Below are 19,976 nucleotides of genomic sequence, written 5' to 3'. Positions count from 1 at the left end.
CCTCCTACCTGAACTCTCATCACTGGACAAACTGTGCAGTTTATCATGTAACCGTTGTATATAGATCATCCAAATAAGTATATAGTGGCAGTATTTTAATGTCAAAAGAAGATTTATAAACTGTGGGCATATTAACTATTTTCATATTACTAGGTTTAGTAACGCTTTAAAGGCATATAGATGGAAGTCAGCAGAGATTCTCTGCTCATTTACTAAGCTCTGGAGAAACTGCTCTTGCAGAGGACAACTCTTAATAATGTGTTTGCCTTTAGTAAATCAACTCCTTAGTGCTCTGGACTGAAGCAAGTACACACTATAGAGGGAAATGCTTTGTTCATATTTAAAGTCAGAGGTTTACAATCACTTTAATGCAATGCGTTAAAAAATGCTCAAGAGCAGATGAGACTGGCAGGGGGGCTTTCCATAGACGATAATGGAGATCACCAAAAGAGCAGCAGTCTTTAAATATGGGACAATATTGTGTCAGGTTCCAGGGTAGGACCCAAAGTGGTATATTAAAATGATCTTCCTATTCGTTGCTTTTGGGGAGATATCTATCTGCCCCTTCTGTGACCAAGTCTTAGGATAAAATTTGATTTCATCTTCCACTGATCACTTAACTATAACCTGATAGGTCACTGCATTTTTTGAATTTATTGAGACTTCTTGGCAAAAGTATTGGATGAGGTTGAGTGTCCTCTACCGGTTGTCCGAGCTCTAGACTTACTTTTACAAGCATTTGTGCTGCGTCCTTCAGCTGGTCTCCAGGGAAGGTCATTGAAGAAACTGTCACACTGCTCACAGTTCAGCCCCTTGGTGTTGTGTTTACACACACATCTGCCATGAACCTGAAATCCAGAAGATCCAAGAATGTCAATACTTTGACCCAACACCAAACGTGACATGACAAGACTTGCACCTGTTTTGTTAACCACTTCCCACCCGGCCAATGCATATATACGGCCGGGTGGGAGCCGTCTACTCCTGATAGGACGTTCAGGAACGTCCTTCAGGAGTAGCGGGATCGCGCGCGCGCCCGCGCAGCGGCGCAATCCCGATGTGCTCGTGTCACCCGGACACGGCACATCTCAGATTGGCAGGAGGGCTCTGTGATTGGCCCTCCTGATCACATGACGGCCGTGTCCAATCACGGCCGTCATGTGATGTAAACAAACAGCCGGTTGCTAGGCAGAACGCTGCAGCCGGCTGATGATCAGTGAGTATGGGCTGCTTTTTACAGCTTTTTACTAACTGATCATCAGTGTAGTGTAAACACACAACACACCACACAGTACAAACACAGTCCCCACACATGTCCCCAAAACACACATGTCCCCAAAACATACATGTCCCCAAATAATAAAAACACATGTCCCTAATAATAAAAACATGTCCCCCACATATGTCCCACTAAAATCACATGTCCCAATGATTATCTGCACACATATGTACGTGATCACCTGCACACATATGTACATGATCATTTGCGTACATATGTCCGTGATCACACAAACCAATTATTATACACTTAACGGAATTTTTTTTACCAAAAACATGTAGCAGAATACATTTTGGCTTAAATTTATGACAAAATTTGATTTTATTGGATTTCTTTTCAAATAGAAAAAAGAAAATATTGTTTTTTTTCCAAATTTCCGCTATTTTTGCGCTTATATCGCAAAAAAAAAAAAAACGGAGTCGTGAATAAATAACACCAAAATAAAGCTCTATTTGTGCGAACAAAATGATAACAATTTCATTTGGGTACAGTGTAGCATGACCGCGCAATTGTCACTGAAAGCGCTAGAGCGATGAAAGCTGAAAATTGGGCTGGGAAGGAAGGGGGCGAAAGTGCCCTGTATTGTAGTGGTTAATCAACTTAGCCAAGAGACTACACTGACCACAACTCTGAAGCTGAAGTGTAACTAGAACCTTCAGGGCCCCGGCGCAAGAAACCATGAAGGGTCCCCCTGAAGAAGTCCTTTCCTCTGGTCCCCGGGCCCTTCCCACTTTTTTCTTTGTCTCTATATGTATATTACACTTTGGGTATATATTAGGACTGCTGCATCACACATTTTCGTTAAGTACACACTGTAGCGCAGATTTCCTCTCCTTTTTTTCCCTTCCCACTTTGCTTGGGGCCCTTGCCACTGATCCCAGGGCCCCTTTTCCTCCATTGTGGGGCCCTTTATGACGGTCTCACAGCAGTACTCTTTCATATGTTCTGCAGTGGGCCCCCTTCCTGCCATCTTGAGCCGCCATCCCCCCCATGGTGGCGGAATTTCAGGCCTGGTCCAGATTCAATTTAACAGGTTTCTGGGATTCAAAGAGTCCCCCTTCAATAGGGCTTAGTACTGTAGAACAATAGAACAAAGTGTGCACTGCAGGGGGCATATCTACTACAAAACAAACAAGGCTTTTGACATTTTTGGGGGGGGGGTGCAATTGCCCCCTCTAGATTATTTCTTGCCCCCCATGTGCCTTCCCCGCCAAGGGTGGACTGTATCGGGTGGGCTTGGCTAGGCCCAGGCAGTCTCGGCTGGGTCCAGGCAGGGGGGTGGTCAGGGACGGACTGACTATTCGGGCACTCGGGCACTGCCGAGTGCCCCATGCCACTAAAAGGTCCCATCAGGGTTGCCAGCCTCAATAAAACCAAGGACAGTATGTAAAAATCTGTGTTTTTTAAAAAATCCCAATATTATAGCTGCCCCGCCTCTCCAGTACCTTTTCAGTGTGTGTATGTGTATGCTGTGTGTGTATACTGTGTGTATATTGTGTGTCTGTGTGTGTATACTGTGTGTGTGTGTATACTGTGTGGCCCCATAATCTATTGCCTGGGGGCCCCATAATCTCCTATTGCCCGGGGGCCCCATGAGTTGTCAGTCCGCCCCTAGGGGTAGTCTGGTCTTGGCTGGTTTTGGGCGGAGGGGTGGTCTAGTCTGGGTTTGGATGGGCTTGGGCAGTCTCGGCTGGGTTTGGGCGGAGAGGGCGATTCAGTCAGGGCTGGGTTTGGGCGTGCCCGCAGTGATGTAATTGCGCCGCTTGACACATTTTCTGAATCACAGCAACAGCCAGGACTTGCTGGGGAGTCAGTAGTGCTGCCTGCCGGCGCCAGGAGCCTCGGGACGGGGTACTGCTGTCCTTGGACTCCACTGTGATGTGTGACTTCCATCAGATCATCTACTACACAGAGAGGTGAGCAAATGGAAAGTATTACAGGAGACTTTTCTATTCCCTATGAGGACCATAAATGATCATTATTGGAGAATCATGTCTGCAATCTTTAACCATCTTTTGTATCATGTCTGCAGTCTCTGACCATCTCCTGTATCATGTCCGCAGTCTCTGACCATCTCCTGTATCATGTCCGCAGTTTCTGACCATCTCCTGTATTGTGTCGGCAGCCTCTGACCATCTCTTGTATCCTGTCTGCAGTCTCTGACCATCTCTTGTATCATGTCCATGGTTTCTGACCAACTGTTGTATCATATCCGCAGTCTCTGACCATCTCTTGCATCTTGTCTGCAGTCTCTGATCATCTTCTGTATCATGTTTGCAGTCTCTGACCATCTCCTGTATCCTGTCTGCAGTCTCTGACCAACTCTTGTATCATGTCTGCAGTCTCTGACCATCTCCTGTATCCTGTCTGCAGTCTCTGGCCATCTCCTGTATCCTGTCCGCAGTCTCTGACCATCTCTTGTATCATGTTTGCAGTCTCTGACCATCTCCTGTATCCTGTCTGCAGTCTCTGACCAACTCTTGTATCATGTCTGCAGTCTCTGACCATCTCCTGTATCCTGTCTGCAGTCTCTGGCCAACTCCTGTATCCTGTCTGCAATCTCTGACCATCTCCTGTATCCTGTCCGCAGTCTCTGACCATCTCTTGTATCATGTTTGCAGTCTCTGACCATCTCCTGTATCCTGTCTGCAGTCTCTGACAATCTCTTGTATCATGTCCACTATCTCTGACCAACTCTTGTATCCTGTCTGCAGTCTCTGACCATCTCCTATATCCTGTCCGCAGTCTCTGACCATCTCCTGTATCCTGTCTGCAGTCTCTGGCCAACTCCTGTATCCTGTCTGCAATCTCTGACCATCTCCTGTATCCTGTCCGCAGTCTCTGACCATCTCTTGTATCATGTTTGCAGTCTCTGACCATCTCCTGTATCCTGTCTGCAGTCTCTGACAATCTCTTGTATCATGTCCACTATCTCTGACCAACTCTTGTATCCTGTCTGCAGTCTCTGACCATCTCCTATATCCTGTCCGCAGTCTCTGACCAACTCTTGTATCATGTCTGCAGTCTCTGACCATCTCCTGTATCATGTCTGCAGTCTCTGGCCAACTCCTGTATCCTGTCTGCAGTCTCTGGCCAACTCCTGTATCCTGTCTGCAATCTCTGACCATCTCCTGTATCCTGTCCGCAGTCTCTGACCATCTCTTGTATCATGTTTGCAGTCTCTGACCATCTCCTGTATCCTGTCTGCAGTCTCTGACCAACTCTTGTATCATGTCTGCAGTCTCTGACCATCTCCTGTATCCTGTCTGCAGTCTCTGGCCAACTCCTGTATCCTGTCTGCAATCTCTGACCATCTCCTGTATCCTGTCCGCAGTCTCTGACCATCTCTTGTATCATGTTTGCAGTCTCTGACCATCTCCTGTATCCTGTCTGCAGTCTCTGACAATCTCTTGTATCATGTCCACTATCTCTGACCAACTCTTGTATCCTGTCTGCAGTCTCTGACCATCTCCTATATCCTGTCCGCAGTCTCTGACCATCTCCTGTATCCTGTCTGCAGTCTCTGCCCAACTCTTGTATCATATCCACAGTCTCTGAGCATCTCCTGTATCATGTCCACAGTATCTGACCAACTCTTGAGGTGGAACTCTAATATGAAGAGGTGGAGCTTAATGAGTAAGGGGTGGGGTTTACAGATGAAGGGGTGGATCTTAAACAGGAAGGGGTGGGACAAATTTAGATGGGGGGGGGGGCACACATTTAAATTTTGCCTAGGGCTACACAAAACCAAAATACCTCACTGGCGTACTGGACTGATATAACAGGAAGGCTCCTAAAGAATTGGAAGGCTCTAAGAGTAATTTTTAATTTCTTTTTACAGACACTAAAACAAGGAGAGTTGCTTACCATGATGCCCTCTTCATCCCTGGAGACTCCTTGGATTGGCGCACACTCAGAGGCATGTCCGTAACAGAAGCAGTTTCCTCTGACCACCAGCTCATAGAGCGCATAGTAATACTTCTCTTTGACCTCCTGGCGGGAATCGAGGAGGTTATCGCCCAACGTGTGCAGTCTGGTGAAATTAATCCTCAGGTTGGTAATTTTCAGAAGACCTGAAATGAAAGAAGGAGCATTATTAGAACAGAGGGTGACCATGATATTATCTGTATGTGCTACTCACAACAACCAATCACAATGTCTCTTTTATTTTTCCAAAATGCACTATAAAAAAAATAAAAAAATAAAAAAGGATTATTGGTGAAAGGTTTAGAATTTCTGCCTCTACATTTCCCACCAATAAATGAACGAGAAAGGGTTATATTGTACAAACACTTAGGCCTCATGCACACGAGACGCAGTTAAACGCGTGTTCAGATGCAGTTGGACACTTTTTTTCAACTGCCCCTGAACTCATTCAATGTTATCCTATGTGTCCATGCACACAGTCTCGTTTTTTGCCGTTTTTATGCAGTTGCGTTTAACCTAGTTTTTCGAGAAGCAAAAAAATGGGTTCAGACGCAAAAATGTCCACGTTTCAGATGCAAAACGCGGCTAAACGCGGCTAAACGCGGCACCTGCGTTTAGCCGCGTTTGCGTTTATATGCGTTTTTAAAGGAACCCAATTTTTTGGACCTGAAAACTCAGAAATATGATCTGAGAATGACATTTTGTGACCCGACTTTGGGGGCCCATATCTTGGGGCCACTTATTGTCAGGAACCCCGAATTTGGTATGCAGACACTGTGGATCTAGCACTACAACATATAAATAAATAAAATATATATATACATTTAATAAAATATAATAAAATATAAATATACATTTAAAACTCGGGGTGGTGCTCATGTATTGTAGAGATGTATTAAATATATTTATTTTTTGCCCAGGCATGTGCTTTAATTTTTTATTTTTTTTATTAATTTTTTTTTAGCTGATCCTAACACAAAGACTTATAGCCTTTACACAATGACGCCTAAAAAAACTATTTTTTTTTAGACAGTCAGGCATTTTTTTTAACCTATCTAAATACAGATAGATCAGTGTATGAAAAATATGAACAATGAAATACAAAAAATATGCGTTTTTTTTGGACAGTATTTTACGTGCAAATACGAGGATATATGTGCATTCAACACAAGCCAAGAAAAAAAAAAAAAAGTAATGCACAGGTATGCATACGCACAAAATGTTCATACATCAGTACCATGCGCAAATACCCTCAATTCAAGAGTATGTCTGAAGATCATAATGAATGGTTATTACATTTTACAATTTTCTAAAACAATTATTTTAATATATAGTAGATATCCCCTTTAATTCATCCCAAAGGTGTTCTATCGGGTTAAGGTCAGGACTCTGTGCAGGCCAGTCAAGTTCCTCCACCCCAAACTCACTCATCCATGTCTTTGTGGACCTTGCTTTGTGCGCAGTCATGTTGGAACAGGAAGGGGCCACCCCAAAACTTTTCCCACAAAAGGTGGGAGCCTGAAATTGTCTAAAATGTCTTGGTATGACGACGCCTTAAAGTGGAAGTAAACTTCCATCTCTTGCTTTTACCTATAGGTAAGCCTATAATAAGCCTAAAGGTAGTGTAAATATCTACTGAACATGCATCATTTAGGAGATATATACTGTACATGCAGCCAGTGACGTCCCTGGCACATGCGCCCTGAAGGAACAGCCACCTGTGCCATTCCTTCAGAGCCCTGTGCCGTGAACGGCGGCTCCCATGCGCATGTACGGAAGTGAAGTCATTGCGGCTCTGGCCAGTCACATAACTGGATTCCGCAGAAGCAAGACGGGTAAAGATGAGAGACGATGACATCTGGGCGCTGGAAGAGCTTCGTATTAAGGCAAGTTTAACATAATGTGCTAGTATGTGATGCATGCTAGCACATTACGCCATTATCTTGCAGGTACAAAAAAAAATGTCTAGCGGTTCACAACCACTTTAAGAGTTCCCTTCACTGGAACTAAGGGGCCAAGACCAACCCCTGAAGAAACAACCCCACACCAAAATCCCCCCTCCACCAAATGATTTGGACCAGTGCACAAAGCAAGGTCCATAAACTCATGGATGAGCAAGTTTGGGGTGGAGGAACTTGACTGGCCTGCACAGAGTCCTAACCTCAACCCAATAACACCTTTGGGATGAATTAGAGCGGAGACTGGAAACCAGGCCTTCTCATCCAACATCAGTACCTGACCTCACAAATGCTCTTCTGGAAGAACGGTCAAACATTTCCATAGACACATCTCCTAAACCTTGTGGACGGCCTTCACAGAAGAGTTGAAGCTGTTATAACTGCAAAGGGGGCCAACTTAATATTGAACCCTACGGACTTATGCCCCATACACACGGTCGGACATTCCGACCACAAAATCCGTCTGATTTTTTCTGACGGATTTTGTCCAAAACTGGTGTTGCATACACACGGTCGGTCAAAGTTGTTGGAAAATCCGATCGTTCGGAACGTGATGACGGGACTATGTTGAGGCTAGTAGCCAATAGCTTTGGTCTCGTAATTTGATCTGAGCATGCGTGGTACTTTGTCCGATCGGAATTCTCTACAAACGATCGGAAAAAGTCAGATCGGATTTTTTTGAGATCCTGCTCTCACATTTTTTCTGTCGGAATTTACGATCAGATTTTCCGACAATATAATCCGATCGGACCTTTGCCGTCGGAATTTCCAACTGTGTGTACAGGGCATAAGACTGGGATGCCAGTAATATTCATGTGTGTGTAAAGGTAGACGTCCCAATACTTATATAGTGTGTGTGTGTGTATATATATATATATATATATAAATTCAGTGCTGTTTAAAGGGCTCCTGTAAAAAATCTGCCCCTGTGTGACACACTTGTTCCCGGGGGGTCTGCGGGGGGGGGGGGGGGGGGTGATAATTCCACCCAGCGAACCGGCTGCGACATGTCCCAGTAATTTGCTTTCTCCACTCCACACAAGGCTGGTGGCTGGACAGGAGCCAAGACCAACACCCAGTATCATCGGTTAAACAGGGAGTCTGCCATGTATGGCAATAGAGCAAAGCCGAAAACACCGAGCTAAATCAGTAACAGCCTCAGACATCTTTACAGGGGCTCAGAAATAAACTCCCTGCATTTAGAAACGAAGCAGACTCATCTTGTAAGTGTGGAGAAATAGCCCAGGAATGGTCTATGAAAACACTCCTAATACCCCTTGTATCGCTATATTCTAGTCTACATAAAGACGCAGCTATCTTTGGGTCCCCGTAAGGGTAATAACATAGCAGACAAAGGACCTGCTTCGTCAAGCTGGGATATTGCCGATCGCATGTTAAAAGTGGCATATTGTCACATCTTACAATGTCACCTGACCCATTAAATGGGGAAAGTTTCTGGCATCATTAAAGTTGAAGTTTAAAGGAGTTGTAAAGTCTCAAGGGTTTTCGCTTTACTGCAGTCAATCAAATTCAGTAGTGTGGAAGCCTGGGGGCAAGTCTGTGGACGCAGCAGCAGGACTCGGGAGTGCGCCTGCACAAGTGCCCCCAAGGAAACTACTCTCTCCGTGGGGGAACACAATATGGAGGAGGAGTCAGGAGCACCGCCGGAGGACCCCAGAATAGGAGAATCGGGGCCGTTCTGTGTAAAACCCTTCGATAGAGCAGGTAAGTATGACAAGTTAGTTTTATATATATATATAAAAAACAAAAAAAAAGACACAAACCTTTACAATCACTTTAATCTGTAAAATGTTGCCTTCCCTTGTTCCTCCCTCCCTTATCAACCTGCCTTCCTTTGCTCCTCCCTTACTCATCAACCTGTCTTCCCTGGTTCCTCCCTCCCTCGTCAATGTGCCTTACCCGATTCCTCCCTTACTCATCAACCTGTCTTCCCTGGTTCCTCCCTTCCTCATCAACCTGCCTTCCCTTGTTCCTCCCCTCCTCATCAACCTGCCTTTGCTGGTTCCTCCCTCCCTCATCAACTTACCTTCCCTTGTTCCTCCCTCCCTCATCAACCTGCCTTCCCTGGTTACTCCCTTCCTCATCAACCTGCCTTCTCTGGTTCCTCCCCTCCTCATCAACCTGCCTTCCCTTGTTCCTCCCTTCCTCGTCAACGTGCCTTCCCTGATTCCTACCTTCCTCATCAACCTGCCTTCCCTTGTTCCTCCCTTCCTCGTCAACGTGCCTTCCCTGATTCCTACCTTCCTCATCAACCTGTCTTCCCTTGTTCCTCCCTCATCAACCTGCCTTCCCTTGTTCCTCCCTTCCTCGTCAACGTGCCTTCCCTGATTCCTACCTTCCTCATCAACCTGTCTTCCCTTGTTCCTCCCTCATCAACCTGCCTTCCCTTGTTCCTCCCTCCCTCATCAACATGTCTTTCCTGGTTTCTCCCTCCCTCATGAACCTGCCTTCCCTGGTTCCTCCCTTCCTCATCAACCTGCCTTTGCTGGTTCCTCCCTCCCTCATCAACCTGCCTTCCCTGATTCCTTCCTTCCTCATCAACGTGCCTTCCCTGATTCCTCCCTTCCTCATCAACCTGCCTTCCCTTGTTCCTCCCTCCCTCATCAACCTGCCTTCCTTTGTTCCTCCCTTCCTCATTAACCTGTCTTCCCTGGTTCCTCGCTTCCTCATCAATGTGCCTTCCCTGGTTCCTCCCTTCCTCATCAACCTGCCTTCCCTGGTTCCTCCCTTCCTTCCCTTGTTCCTACTTCCCTCATCAACCTGCCTTCCCTGGTTCCTCCCTTCCTCATCAACGTGCCTTCCTTGGTTCCTCCCTTCCTCATCACATGGTTAGTTAGTTCTGTTGAGGAGTACTTACTTTGGATCCTGGGACTATAAGGGTCTCTGATTGGGATTGCTGGATCCAGCACTCTGTATATCACCTATGGACAGTATACAAGGGTTAATACAACCAATAAAGAGTGACAGAATGCCTGGGCCTAAAAAATTACAATGATGAATCGTGCACACCTCATTTATGTCTCATTATTCTGTCCACTGCAAGTTAAATTAAAAAAATATATATATTGGTTGGTATTATTTACTATTTAGCACTGCTGTGTGTACTACTACTAAAGAAAAACTATGGTGTCTTCTTCAGTAAGTACTGTATCAATAATTACCTTGAAGACATTTTTTTTTTTTGTGGCTTTCACATTTTTACCTGTTTGTTATTCCATATTTCCTATGTTGTATTAAAAAAACTGAAATGAGCAGATTAGCCACTAGGGGGAGCTGTGTTTTTAAATGAGCCTCACTGAGTCTTCCTGCTTAAAGGAATTGTAAACCCTCATGGTTTCTCGCCTTATTGCATTCTAAATGGAACTTCCGCTTTAAGGGAGGTGACCCCCCTGACATGCCATATTTGCCATGTAATTTTTTTTGGGGGGGGGAGCGGTTATCCTCTTTTCAGAGGGTCCCAGCTCCCACTTATTCCCGGTGCACCGCTGCACCGTAAGGGAGATCACCTCTCCCCCCTCCCTCTCGGCAATCAACTGGGATATGTCACAGGTCCTAGATGATTGCCCGGCCAGTCACTGCTCGCACATGTGCAGTGGGTGCCCACACTTACAATGCCGGCACCGCAGAGAGGAGGGGGGGCTTCGTACCCCCGCATCGCTGGACCCTGGGACAGGTAAGTGTCCGATTATTAAAAGTCAGCAGCTGCAGTATTTGTAGCTGCTGACTTTAAAAAAAAAATTTTTAAGCAAAACTCCGCTTTAAGATGAAAAACCTTGAATTTCCGAATTTCCGAGTTTCCGAATAGTCAAACTTCCAAATTTTTGAATTTTCTGATTTCTGAATTTTCACATTTCTGAAAAAGTTTATTAAACGGGTTTTCATTAATTCTAATATTTCCGAATTAACTAATTTATCGAATTTTGTCGAAAAATGAATTGCACTTGTCTAAAAGGGACACAGATGGCAAAAATAAACATTACAGGGGTTATAACCCTCTCTTACTCTATCTAAAATGGAAAAAGAAAAGTTTTGCCTATAGTTCTACTTAAAAAAAAAAAAAAGCAAAAACAAAATTTTATCTAAAAAAAAAACAAAGAAAACAAAAAAAAAGAAATTACCATTGTTTATACACAATGGCATGGCACTTAAGCAAAGTAAATGTTATCCATTTGGGGATTTAAACCCATGACCATCAAAACGCTACATCTGGACTCCTGCATTACACGCAACCTGGAAAAGCAATTTTTGGGTTTGAGTTTTCGGTTGGAGTTCCACTATAAAATCTTTGATGATTTTGTCACTTCAACAACATCATTTAATATTGATAAAAAAAAACTCCCATCTTATACTCCCAGTGCCTAATGCCTATCACCGTACCTCTCCTTCTGTGGACGGCTCAATATCGGAGTAGCGGGATTCACAGACAACGTCGTCCACTTTTCTCTGGGCGTTTCGGGAAATATTAGAGAAGATGGCCGCACAGTCATAAGCAAAGTAGCTGTACACCTTCCAACTTCGACCGAAGTCCGATGAGCGCTCAACCAACATGGCTGCCGGTCTGAACGTCTGAAAACAAAAAAAAAAAGATAAATTGTAAACAATTTTTACAACATTTTTTACAAAATTTACAGAGAGAATATTGCCATAGATCACAGTGATCACAGAAGGAGCTCCAGCCAATACAAAAATCAGTGGTGGTGATCTAACTCTATGGTCCTTGAGCTTCCATGAGCAATGACGGTATCTGGAATCCCACTAAGATTCCTAGTGGTATCTGGACTGTGAGATACTGGAGCATTCTGTGGCCCAGTTTACACGTGGCCATTAAGAATTATTTTGTATACAGCAATTATATAGACATAGACCAAACATAGTGACTGGTTACTGGGGAGCTCCAGTCAAAACCAAAATCAGCAATGGTGGTGATCTAAGTCTATAGTCTGGAGCTTCCATCAGCAGAATGATGGAATCTCACTAAGATTCATAGTAGTATCGAGAATACAAGATTTTGAAGCATTCTCTGGACCAGTTTCCATGCGGTCAATAAGAACTATTTTAATTTTGTAAACAGCAAGAATATTTACATGGACCAAACATTGAGACTGGTCCACCATTGCTGATTTTGGTATTGACTGGAGCTCAGCGCTCCATCACCACTATTGCTGATTTCTGTATTGACTGGAGCTCCCCGCTCCATCACCACCATTGCTGATTTTGGTATTGACTGGAGCTCCCCGCTCCATCACCACCATTGCTGATTTTGGTATTGACTGGTGCTCCCCGCTCCATCACCACCATTGCTGATTTCTGTATTGACTGGAGCTCCCCGCTACATCATCACCATTGCTGATTTCTGTATTGACTGGAGCTCCCCGTTCCATCACCAGTATTGCTGATTTTGGTATTGACTGGAGCTCCCCGCTCCATCACCACCATTGCTGATTTTGGTATTGACTGGTGCTCCCCGCTCCATCACCACCATTGCTGATTTCTGTATTGACTGGAGCTCCCCGTTCCATCACCAGTATTGCTGATTTTGGTATTGACTGGAGCTCCCCGCTCCATCACCACCATTGCTGATTTTGGTATTGACTGGTGCTCCCCGCTCCATCACCACCATTGCTGATTTCTGTATTGACTGGAGCTCCCCGTTCCATCACCAGTATTGCTGATTTTGGTATTGACTGGAGCTCCCCGTTCCATCACCACCATTGCTGATTTTGGTATTGACTGGTGCTCCCCGCTCCATCACCACCATTGCTGATTTCTGTATTGACTGGAGCTCCCCGTTCCATCACCAGTATTGCTGATTTTGGTATTCACTGGAGCTCCCTGCTTCATCACCACCATTGCTGATTTTGGTATTGACTGGAGCTCCCCGCTCCATCACAACCATTGCTGATTTTGGTATTGACTGGAGCTCCCCGCTCCAGTCAATACCAAAATCAGCAATGTTGGTGATCTAAGTCTGTAGTCTGGAGCTTCCTTCAGAAGAATGAAGGAATCTCACTAAGATTCATGGTGGTTTCTAGACTGTGGGATACTGGAGCATAAGTATATTCCATACTGTCATTAAGAATTATTTTGCTTCGTTTTGGAAACAGCAAGAATATTAACATATTCCAAACAGAGGAGCTCCAGTCAATGCAACAATAAGCAATTTTGGTGATCTAAGGCTGGAGTCTGGAGCTTCCATCAGCAGAATGAGAGAATTTCCCTAAGATTCATAGTAGTATCTAGACTACGAGATTATGAAGCATTCCCTGGACCAGTTTCCATGCAGTCATTAAGAATTATTTTAATTTTGTATACAGCAAGAATACTGACGTAGACCAAGCATAGTGACTGGTCACAGGGTAGCTCCAGTCAATGCAAGAATCAACAATGGTGGTAAATATAGGAGTACTTGTGGGATTTTTAATGTGCATATACTAATAAATTGATCCAAGGAGGTTAAAAAAAAGTATACTTTTTTTTTTTTGAACAAAGATTGAGAAAATATTGTCTTAAAACAATTCCACAGCAAATACAGAGGGTACAATCCTTATGGGTACAGCACATTTGATGGAGTTCCCAACATGTTTCGCCCTCAATCTGGGCTTCCTCAGGGGTTTAAAATTGTGCAACTTCAGCGTGATTTTAAAGCTGCAGAAGAACTATTCTTCCTAAATCATAAGGAAACGGAAGTTATTTTTCATTAGTCTGAAATAAAAAACTGCCATGTGACATTGAAAATGGGTATCGGTAATCGGTATTGGCAAGTGCTTGAGAAAAAGTGCCGGTACTCGTACATGGTCTTAAATATCTGGTATCAGTGCATCCCTAATGTTTTCTTATAAGAAACAGTTTCACTTTGCTTTATATAAACCTCCTTTATATAAACCTCTTGCCAACCCCCTAACGCATATACTATATTGTTAAAAGTATTTGGACATCTGAACATGAACTTTAATGGCATCCCAGTTTTAGTCCGTAGGGTTCAATATTGAGTTGTCCCGCCCTTTGCAGCTATAACAGCTTCAACTCTTCTGAGAAGGCCGTCCACAAGGTTTAGGAGTGTGTCTATGGGAATGTTTGACCATTCTTCTAGAAGCACATTTGTGAGCTCAGGCACTGATGTTGGAAGAGAAGGCCTGGCTCGTAGTCTCCACTCAAATTCATCCCAAAGGTGTTCTATCGGGTTGAGGTCGGGACTCTGTGCAGGCCAGTCAAGTTTCTTCACCCCAACTGCCCTGGGTGCAGGGAAGCAAGGGGGCAAACAATAGATACAATAGGTACACCAATTCTAAGGCAGGTATTACCAGTGGGGGAGAAGTGACGCAATTCTGGATCGTTGCCCTGGGCATTGGAAGACCCTATCCCAGATCCTGAGCTGCACCCTCTAGGATCACCATCAGATGACAGCTTCAGGCTACTTGACAGGTACTTTGCATTTTTACCACATATAAGTGGCCTTATGTTGTGGACAGCCTTCTCAGAAGAGTTGAAGCTGTTATAGCTGCAAAGGGTGGGACAACTCAATATTGAACCCTACGGACTAAAACTGGGATGCCATTAAAGTCTTATATGCCTTTTTATCAATAAAATGATCATTTTACTGCACTTAGATTGTGCCCCCTGGTGTTCTTTTTTTTTTTGCATAAAAACATAGAGCTGGGACTTCCTTAGTTGCGCCGACTTTGTACGAGGGGAAACCCATGGGTGCGCAGATATGTCTACAGAACACCTCCAGGTAGCCATATTGCATTTGCAGAAAATTACAGCGGCTGCAGATTGAAAAGGAAAGATCATTTTTAATAACATTCATTTACAATATGACTTGTGTCACGTTTATATATGTTATATTATTATTTTTTCTTTATTTGCAATTTTTTTCCCCCCACTAAAGTGGAGTTACCCTTTAACCGCTTCCCGACCGCCGCGCGCAGATATACTGCGGCAGATGGGCACGAACAGGCAGATTAACGTACCTGTACGTTGCCCCTTAAGAGGTGGCTCGCCTGCCGGGAGCTCCGTGATTGCGGACCCGATATCTGCAGGGATACCCGCGATCGTCTCACGGGGAGGAAGAACGGGGAGGTGCTAATGTAAACAAGCATCTCCCCATTCTGCATAGTGACAGGACACTGATCTCTGCTCCCTGTAATCGGGAGTGCTGATCAGTGATGTGTCACATACGACCCCTCCCCCCCACAGTTAGAATTACTCCCTAGGACACACTCAACCCCTACAGCGCCACCTAGTGGATAACCCCTTCACTGCCAGTGACATTTTTACAGTAACCAATGCAATTTTTTAGCATTGATCGCTGTATTAATGCCAATGGTCCCAAAAATGTGTCAAAATTTTCCGATGTGTCCGCCATAATGTTGCAGTCACGATAAAAATCGCTGATCTCTGCCATTACTAGTAAAAAAAAAAAATTATCAATAAAAATGTCATAAAACGAACCCCTATTTTGTAGACGCTATAATTTTTGCGCAAACCAATCAAAAAACGCTTATTTACCAAAAATATGTAGAAGAATACGTGTCGGCCTAAAATGAGGAATAAACATTTTTTTAAAATATTTTTTGGGGATATTTATTATAGCAAAAAGTTAAAAATAATGTGTTTTTTTTCAAAATCGTCGCTATTTTTTTGTTTATAGCGCAAAAAATAAAAACCGCAGAGGTGGTCAAATACCACCAAAAGAAAGCTCTATTTGTGGGAAAAAAAGGACATCAATTTTGTTTGGGAGCCACGTCGCACGACCGCACACTTGTCAGTAAAAGCGACGCAGTGCCGAATCACAAAAAGTGCTCTGGTCGGGAAAGGGGTAAATTCTTCCGGGGGGGCTGAAGTGGTTAAAGGAAAAGCACAGCCAAAGCTCGTTTGCCTGTATTTCTCCTGTGGATCACAGGAGTGCAGTTCGTTCTGCACGTCCGACACCCGTTTTCAGCAGACAGCGGGCTGAAGCCCGCTGTCGTCTGATGTCCAGGCTTGGGAGAGATCGCGACAACGGAGTAAGGATCCTCCCACATTTCTGGACCGCCACCCAGCTCAGCCTCTCAGCGAGCCACTGACAGCCGGAGATGCCCGCTCCCGCCCCTCCACAGCCCATCGCTCCAGTGAGCAGGGGAGGGGACAGAGCAGACAGCGGTGACCAACAGTCAACAGCTCTCTGCTCAGGGAGCCGTGAGAACCGAGCGATTGGTGGTGTTTGATCACTCAGTTCTCAGCCCCTAAAGCTGACGGGGGACAGATGCAGCATCCACCTTAAATTAGGATTCTAAAAAAAAAAAAAAAAAAAAATTACCATACTTCTCTTTAAAAAGAAATCCTATTTTTGGGGGGCAGTAGGGGGCGGGAAGCACCCGCCAGGTGCATTTATTTCTTTTTTTGGGGGGGGTGAAGGTGGCTTTTAAAAGACACAAGAGTCCAGTAGGTGACTTGTCCCACCAGCACCCCTCCATAACTCAGATATCATGGCAGGCTGGGCTCATCCTTTAACACAATCCATCAGAAGACAATCCCTCGCAAATCCTCCTATTGTGATATGGAGATGTGAAATACGTGAAATTCCATTTTCATTCACTGGATCCCATCCCAGCCCCCAGATTATTCACTATTTCCATGAATGGAGGTTTTTGTCTTCGTAAAATCCCCGGGAAGAGATGAAACGACGCAGGGATAATTTCCATAATCATCACCGATATTAGATGTACCTTGAAGGTCATGATCAGGTGAGTGAAATGAAATTCAGCCTCCAGGTCCAGTTGAATGCTGACTTCAGAGACTCCTGTATGGAAGAAATGAAATCCGGTTATTTCTCATTTATGGGGGGTTTATGGCAAGTCATCATTAAAGCGGTATTAGACCTGATACCAAAAATGTTATATATTGCAGCCTACCAATCATTAGATGTGGTGTCTGCATTTGTTTTCTTGTTCTTAAAGTGGTGTTGCCACCAAAAAATAAAAAAGTGTTTAAAATTCTTTAAAAAATAAATAAATAATTGGAATTTTTTTTTTTACTCACCTCTAAATACCTGTTGCTAGGGGGTGCCTCATAGTCTGCCTTCTTCCTTGCCCGGGCTGGTGACATTACTTCCCCTTGCGCCGCACAGTCACCTGGGACCTGTCACGTGTCCCAGATGACTGTGCGGCGTATCATGGCGCCCTGCGCCGCTCGCGCATGCGCAGTGGGTGCCCGGCTGTGAAGCCACAGCCGGGTGCCCACAGTACGAATGACGGAGCCGCGAGCGGAGCGGGGAACGAGGGGGGGGCTTCATTCCCCCGCATCACTGGACCCTGGGACAGGTAAGTGTCCGATTATTAAAAGTCAGCAGCTGCAGTATTTGTAGCTGCTGACTTTTAATTTTTTTAGGGGCACCCCACTTTAAGGAACTTCAGTCATTTTTTTCATCTTTTCATCTATTAAATTCTGCCCTTGTTGTTGTTTTAACTTTGGATAGTAAAACGTTTTTTGTTTTTTTTCTGCCAGTAAATACCATATACAGCCCACTTCCTGTTTCCTGTCTGGTCATTAGCCTAGGCTTATGACATCACGCACAGCTCTCTCTCTCTCTCCAGAGAGTTTTTCAGGAAGGGAGGGGGGAGGAGTCATAAGAGGGCCAATAAGAGCTGCAGAGCTGGAGGTGTGCCTCTGTGTGTCTTAGTAAATCCAGGAAGTGAACAGGCAGCAGCTTCAGCTGCCCACAGTTAAAATGGCTGCAGCCAGACTCAGTGGAGGGAGATTTCTGCAGCATATTTGGCAAGTACAGAATTACAGTATATATAAAATAATATACAAAGTGGTTGGAGGGAAGCTTCAGAATGGCAAAGATGTTTTTATTACAAATTATGTGAGCAGACGGCAGTTCCACTTAACATTGATTGCGGCTTTGAAATTGTGATGAAAAAAATACAAAAGCGCAAAAAAATGGATGTTGAAATACAAATGACTGAGAAATAACTGAATAATTAAGCTGCAAGCATAATATAAGCGATCCACACTAAAGAATAATTGAAAAAAAAAACATACAAATGCTGCGCTGTAATTAACTTCTCACCCAGTGCCTCAGTAGTGTAATGTAAACAATATAGCAATACTAGCAACACTGCGGCAAAATACCAAATAAAGTGTTACGTGCTTGAAAAATGTGTTATACCCCGTGTCCAAATTCCTGCAAAGGTGCCGAGTGCTTGATATTATTAATGCTCTGTAAAGTGTGCTATTAGAATAAGTAACATGATAAGGTGCTGCGTGCTTGAATAAATTAATAAAAAGTGCTAATTAAGCTGGGTTAATCAATACAAAAAAAAATATGTATAAAATAAAATAAAAAAGTATACTGCAATCAGCGTGCTCCACAAACTAAAGATTGATAGATCAAAAACCTATATGGATAAGTAACATAATAAAGTGCTGCATGCTTGAAATAAATATAAAGTGCTAATTAAGGCTTTGAAATTGTGCAGCTTCATCTGAAATCGTACGATTTCAAAGCCGCACTTCAGTGACATCTGAAGTGACTTCATGCACGGATGTCTATTGAAGTCCCGCCCGAAATCAACAAAAGTAGTGCAGAAACGACTTTTGCAAATCAGTGCGGCATGTCAAAGTCGGCGTCGCACCGATTGGAACGGTGCCATTGCCTGAATAAGGCTGCGACTTGCAGAGTGCCCCACTCTGGATGAAGGAGCACAGGGGGCACTTTTGGACAGCAGCAGTGTCAGTCTTGGGGGAGGGGAGTGTAATGCCCCGTACACACGAGAGGACTTATGTCCGACAGACTTCCAAAGGAGTTCCGCCGGAGTTCCGACGGAGTTCCGACGGAGTTCTGACAGACTTTTCGGCCGAACGGACTTGGCCACACACGATCACACTAAACTCCGACGGATTCGAACGTGATGACGTACGACCCGACTCGAATAAGGAAGTTCATAGCCAGTAGCCAATAGCTGCCCTAGCGTCGGTTTTAGTCCGTCGGAGTAGCATACACACGAGCGGAGTTTTCGAAGGGGACCGGGTCCGGCGGAGTTCCTTCGGGAAAATTTGAAGCATGCTTCATTTCTAAAGTCCGTCAGACTTTGGCGAATCAAAAGTCCGTTGCAGCCCACACACGATCGGATAGTCTGACGGACTCGGTCCTTCGGACTTTGGATGTTGAAAAGTCCGCTCGTGTGTACGGGGCATTAGATGGACTAGCACCGTGGGTTCTCAACCTTCCTAGTGCCGTGACCCCTTGATAAAAGTTGTAGGGGCCCCTAACAGTAAAATTATTTTCGTTGCTCCTTCATTGCTGTAATTTTGCGACTGTTATGAATCGAAATATAAATATCTGATATGCAGGAGCCACCATTGCGCAATATTCCAAAAAAAGATAATTTATTTAGCTTAAAACAAGAACAGATTTACACTCACATGATAGGGTGTTGTTAGACCGGCACTAAGTCTATCCAGCAAGTCTATCCAGCAATCCAACTTACATGCTTAGAAGCCGGCGTGTGTTCCAAGCCTCATTTTCGGTGCGGGTCAGGGGCCAGATGTGACATCAGAGATGCTCCACTAGCCTCAACACTTCCTGATGACGCACATTTCATGCGAAACATGTTGAAGCTAGTGGAGCGATGGTGACAACACCCTATCATGTGAGTGTACATCTGTTTATGTTTTAAGCTAAATAAATGATCTTTTTTTGGAATATTGCGCAATAATGGCACTTTATCTTGTATGAGTATATGGGTGGAGAATACATACCACTGGATCTGCTGAGGCATCTTTGGAGTAACCAGTACAAATTGAAC

The 19,976-nt window shown here is 44.4% G+C and overlaps 1 protein-coding gene across 3 annotated transcripts in view; it reads right to left on the bottom strand.

Annotated features, from left to right (window-relative positions):
• LOC143927536 (laminin subunit beta-2-like) overlaps positions 1-19,976 on the bottom strand; it is a 169,809-nt gene that overhangs the window by 73,905 nt on the left and 75,928 nt on the right. For all 3 annotated transcript variants that reach the window (XM_077451656.1, XM_077451655.1, XM_077451657.1), the window contains exons 5-9: positions 16,893-16,966; positions 11,563-11,751; positions 10,043-10,106; positions 5,147-5,352; positions 728-848 (exon numbers count right to left, since the gene is read on the bottom strand). In XM_077451656.1, coding sequence (XP_077307782.1) covers positions 728-848; positions 5,147-5,352; positions 10,043-10,106; positions 11,563-11,751; positions 16,893-16,966 — 654 coding nt within the window. The remainder of the gene's footprint in view (positions 1-727; positions 849-5,146; positions 5,353-10,042; positions 10,107-11,562; positions 11,752-16,892; positions 16,967-19,976) is intronic.

Source organism: Lithobates pipiens, unplaced genomic scaffold (genome assembly GCF_037356315.1).
Source record: "Lithobates pipiens isolate NorthernLeopardFrog02 unplaced genomic scaffold, aLitPip1_a1.2 Scaffold_23, whole genome shotgun sequence".
NCBI lineage: Eukaryota > Metazoa > Chordata > Amphibia > Anura > Ranidae > Lithobates > Lithobates pipiens.
Note: the sequence above shows the minus strand (reverse complement) of the source record. Positions and strands in the feature narration are given on the sequence as shown.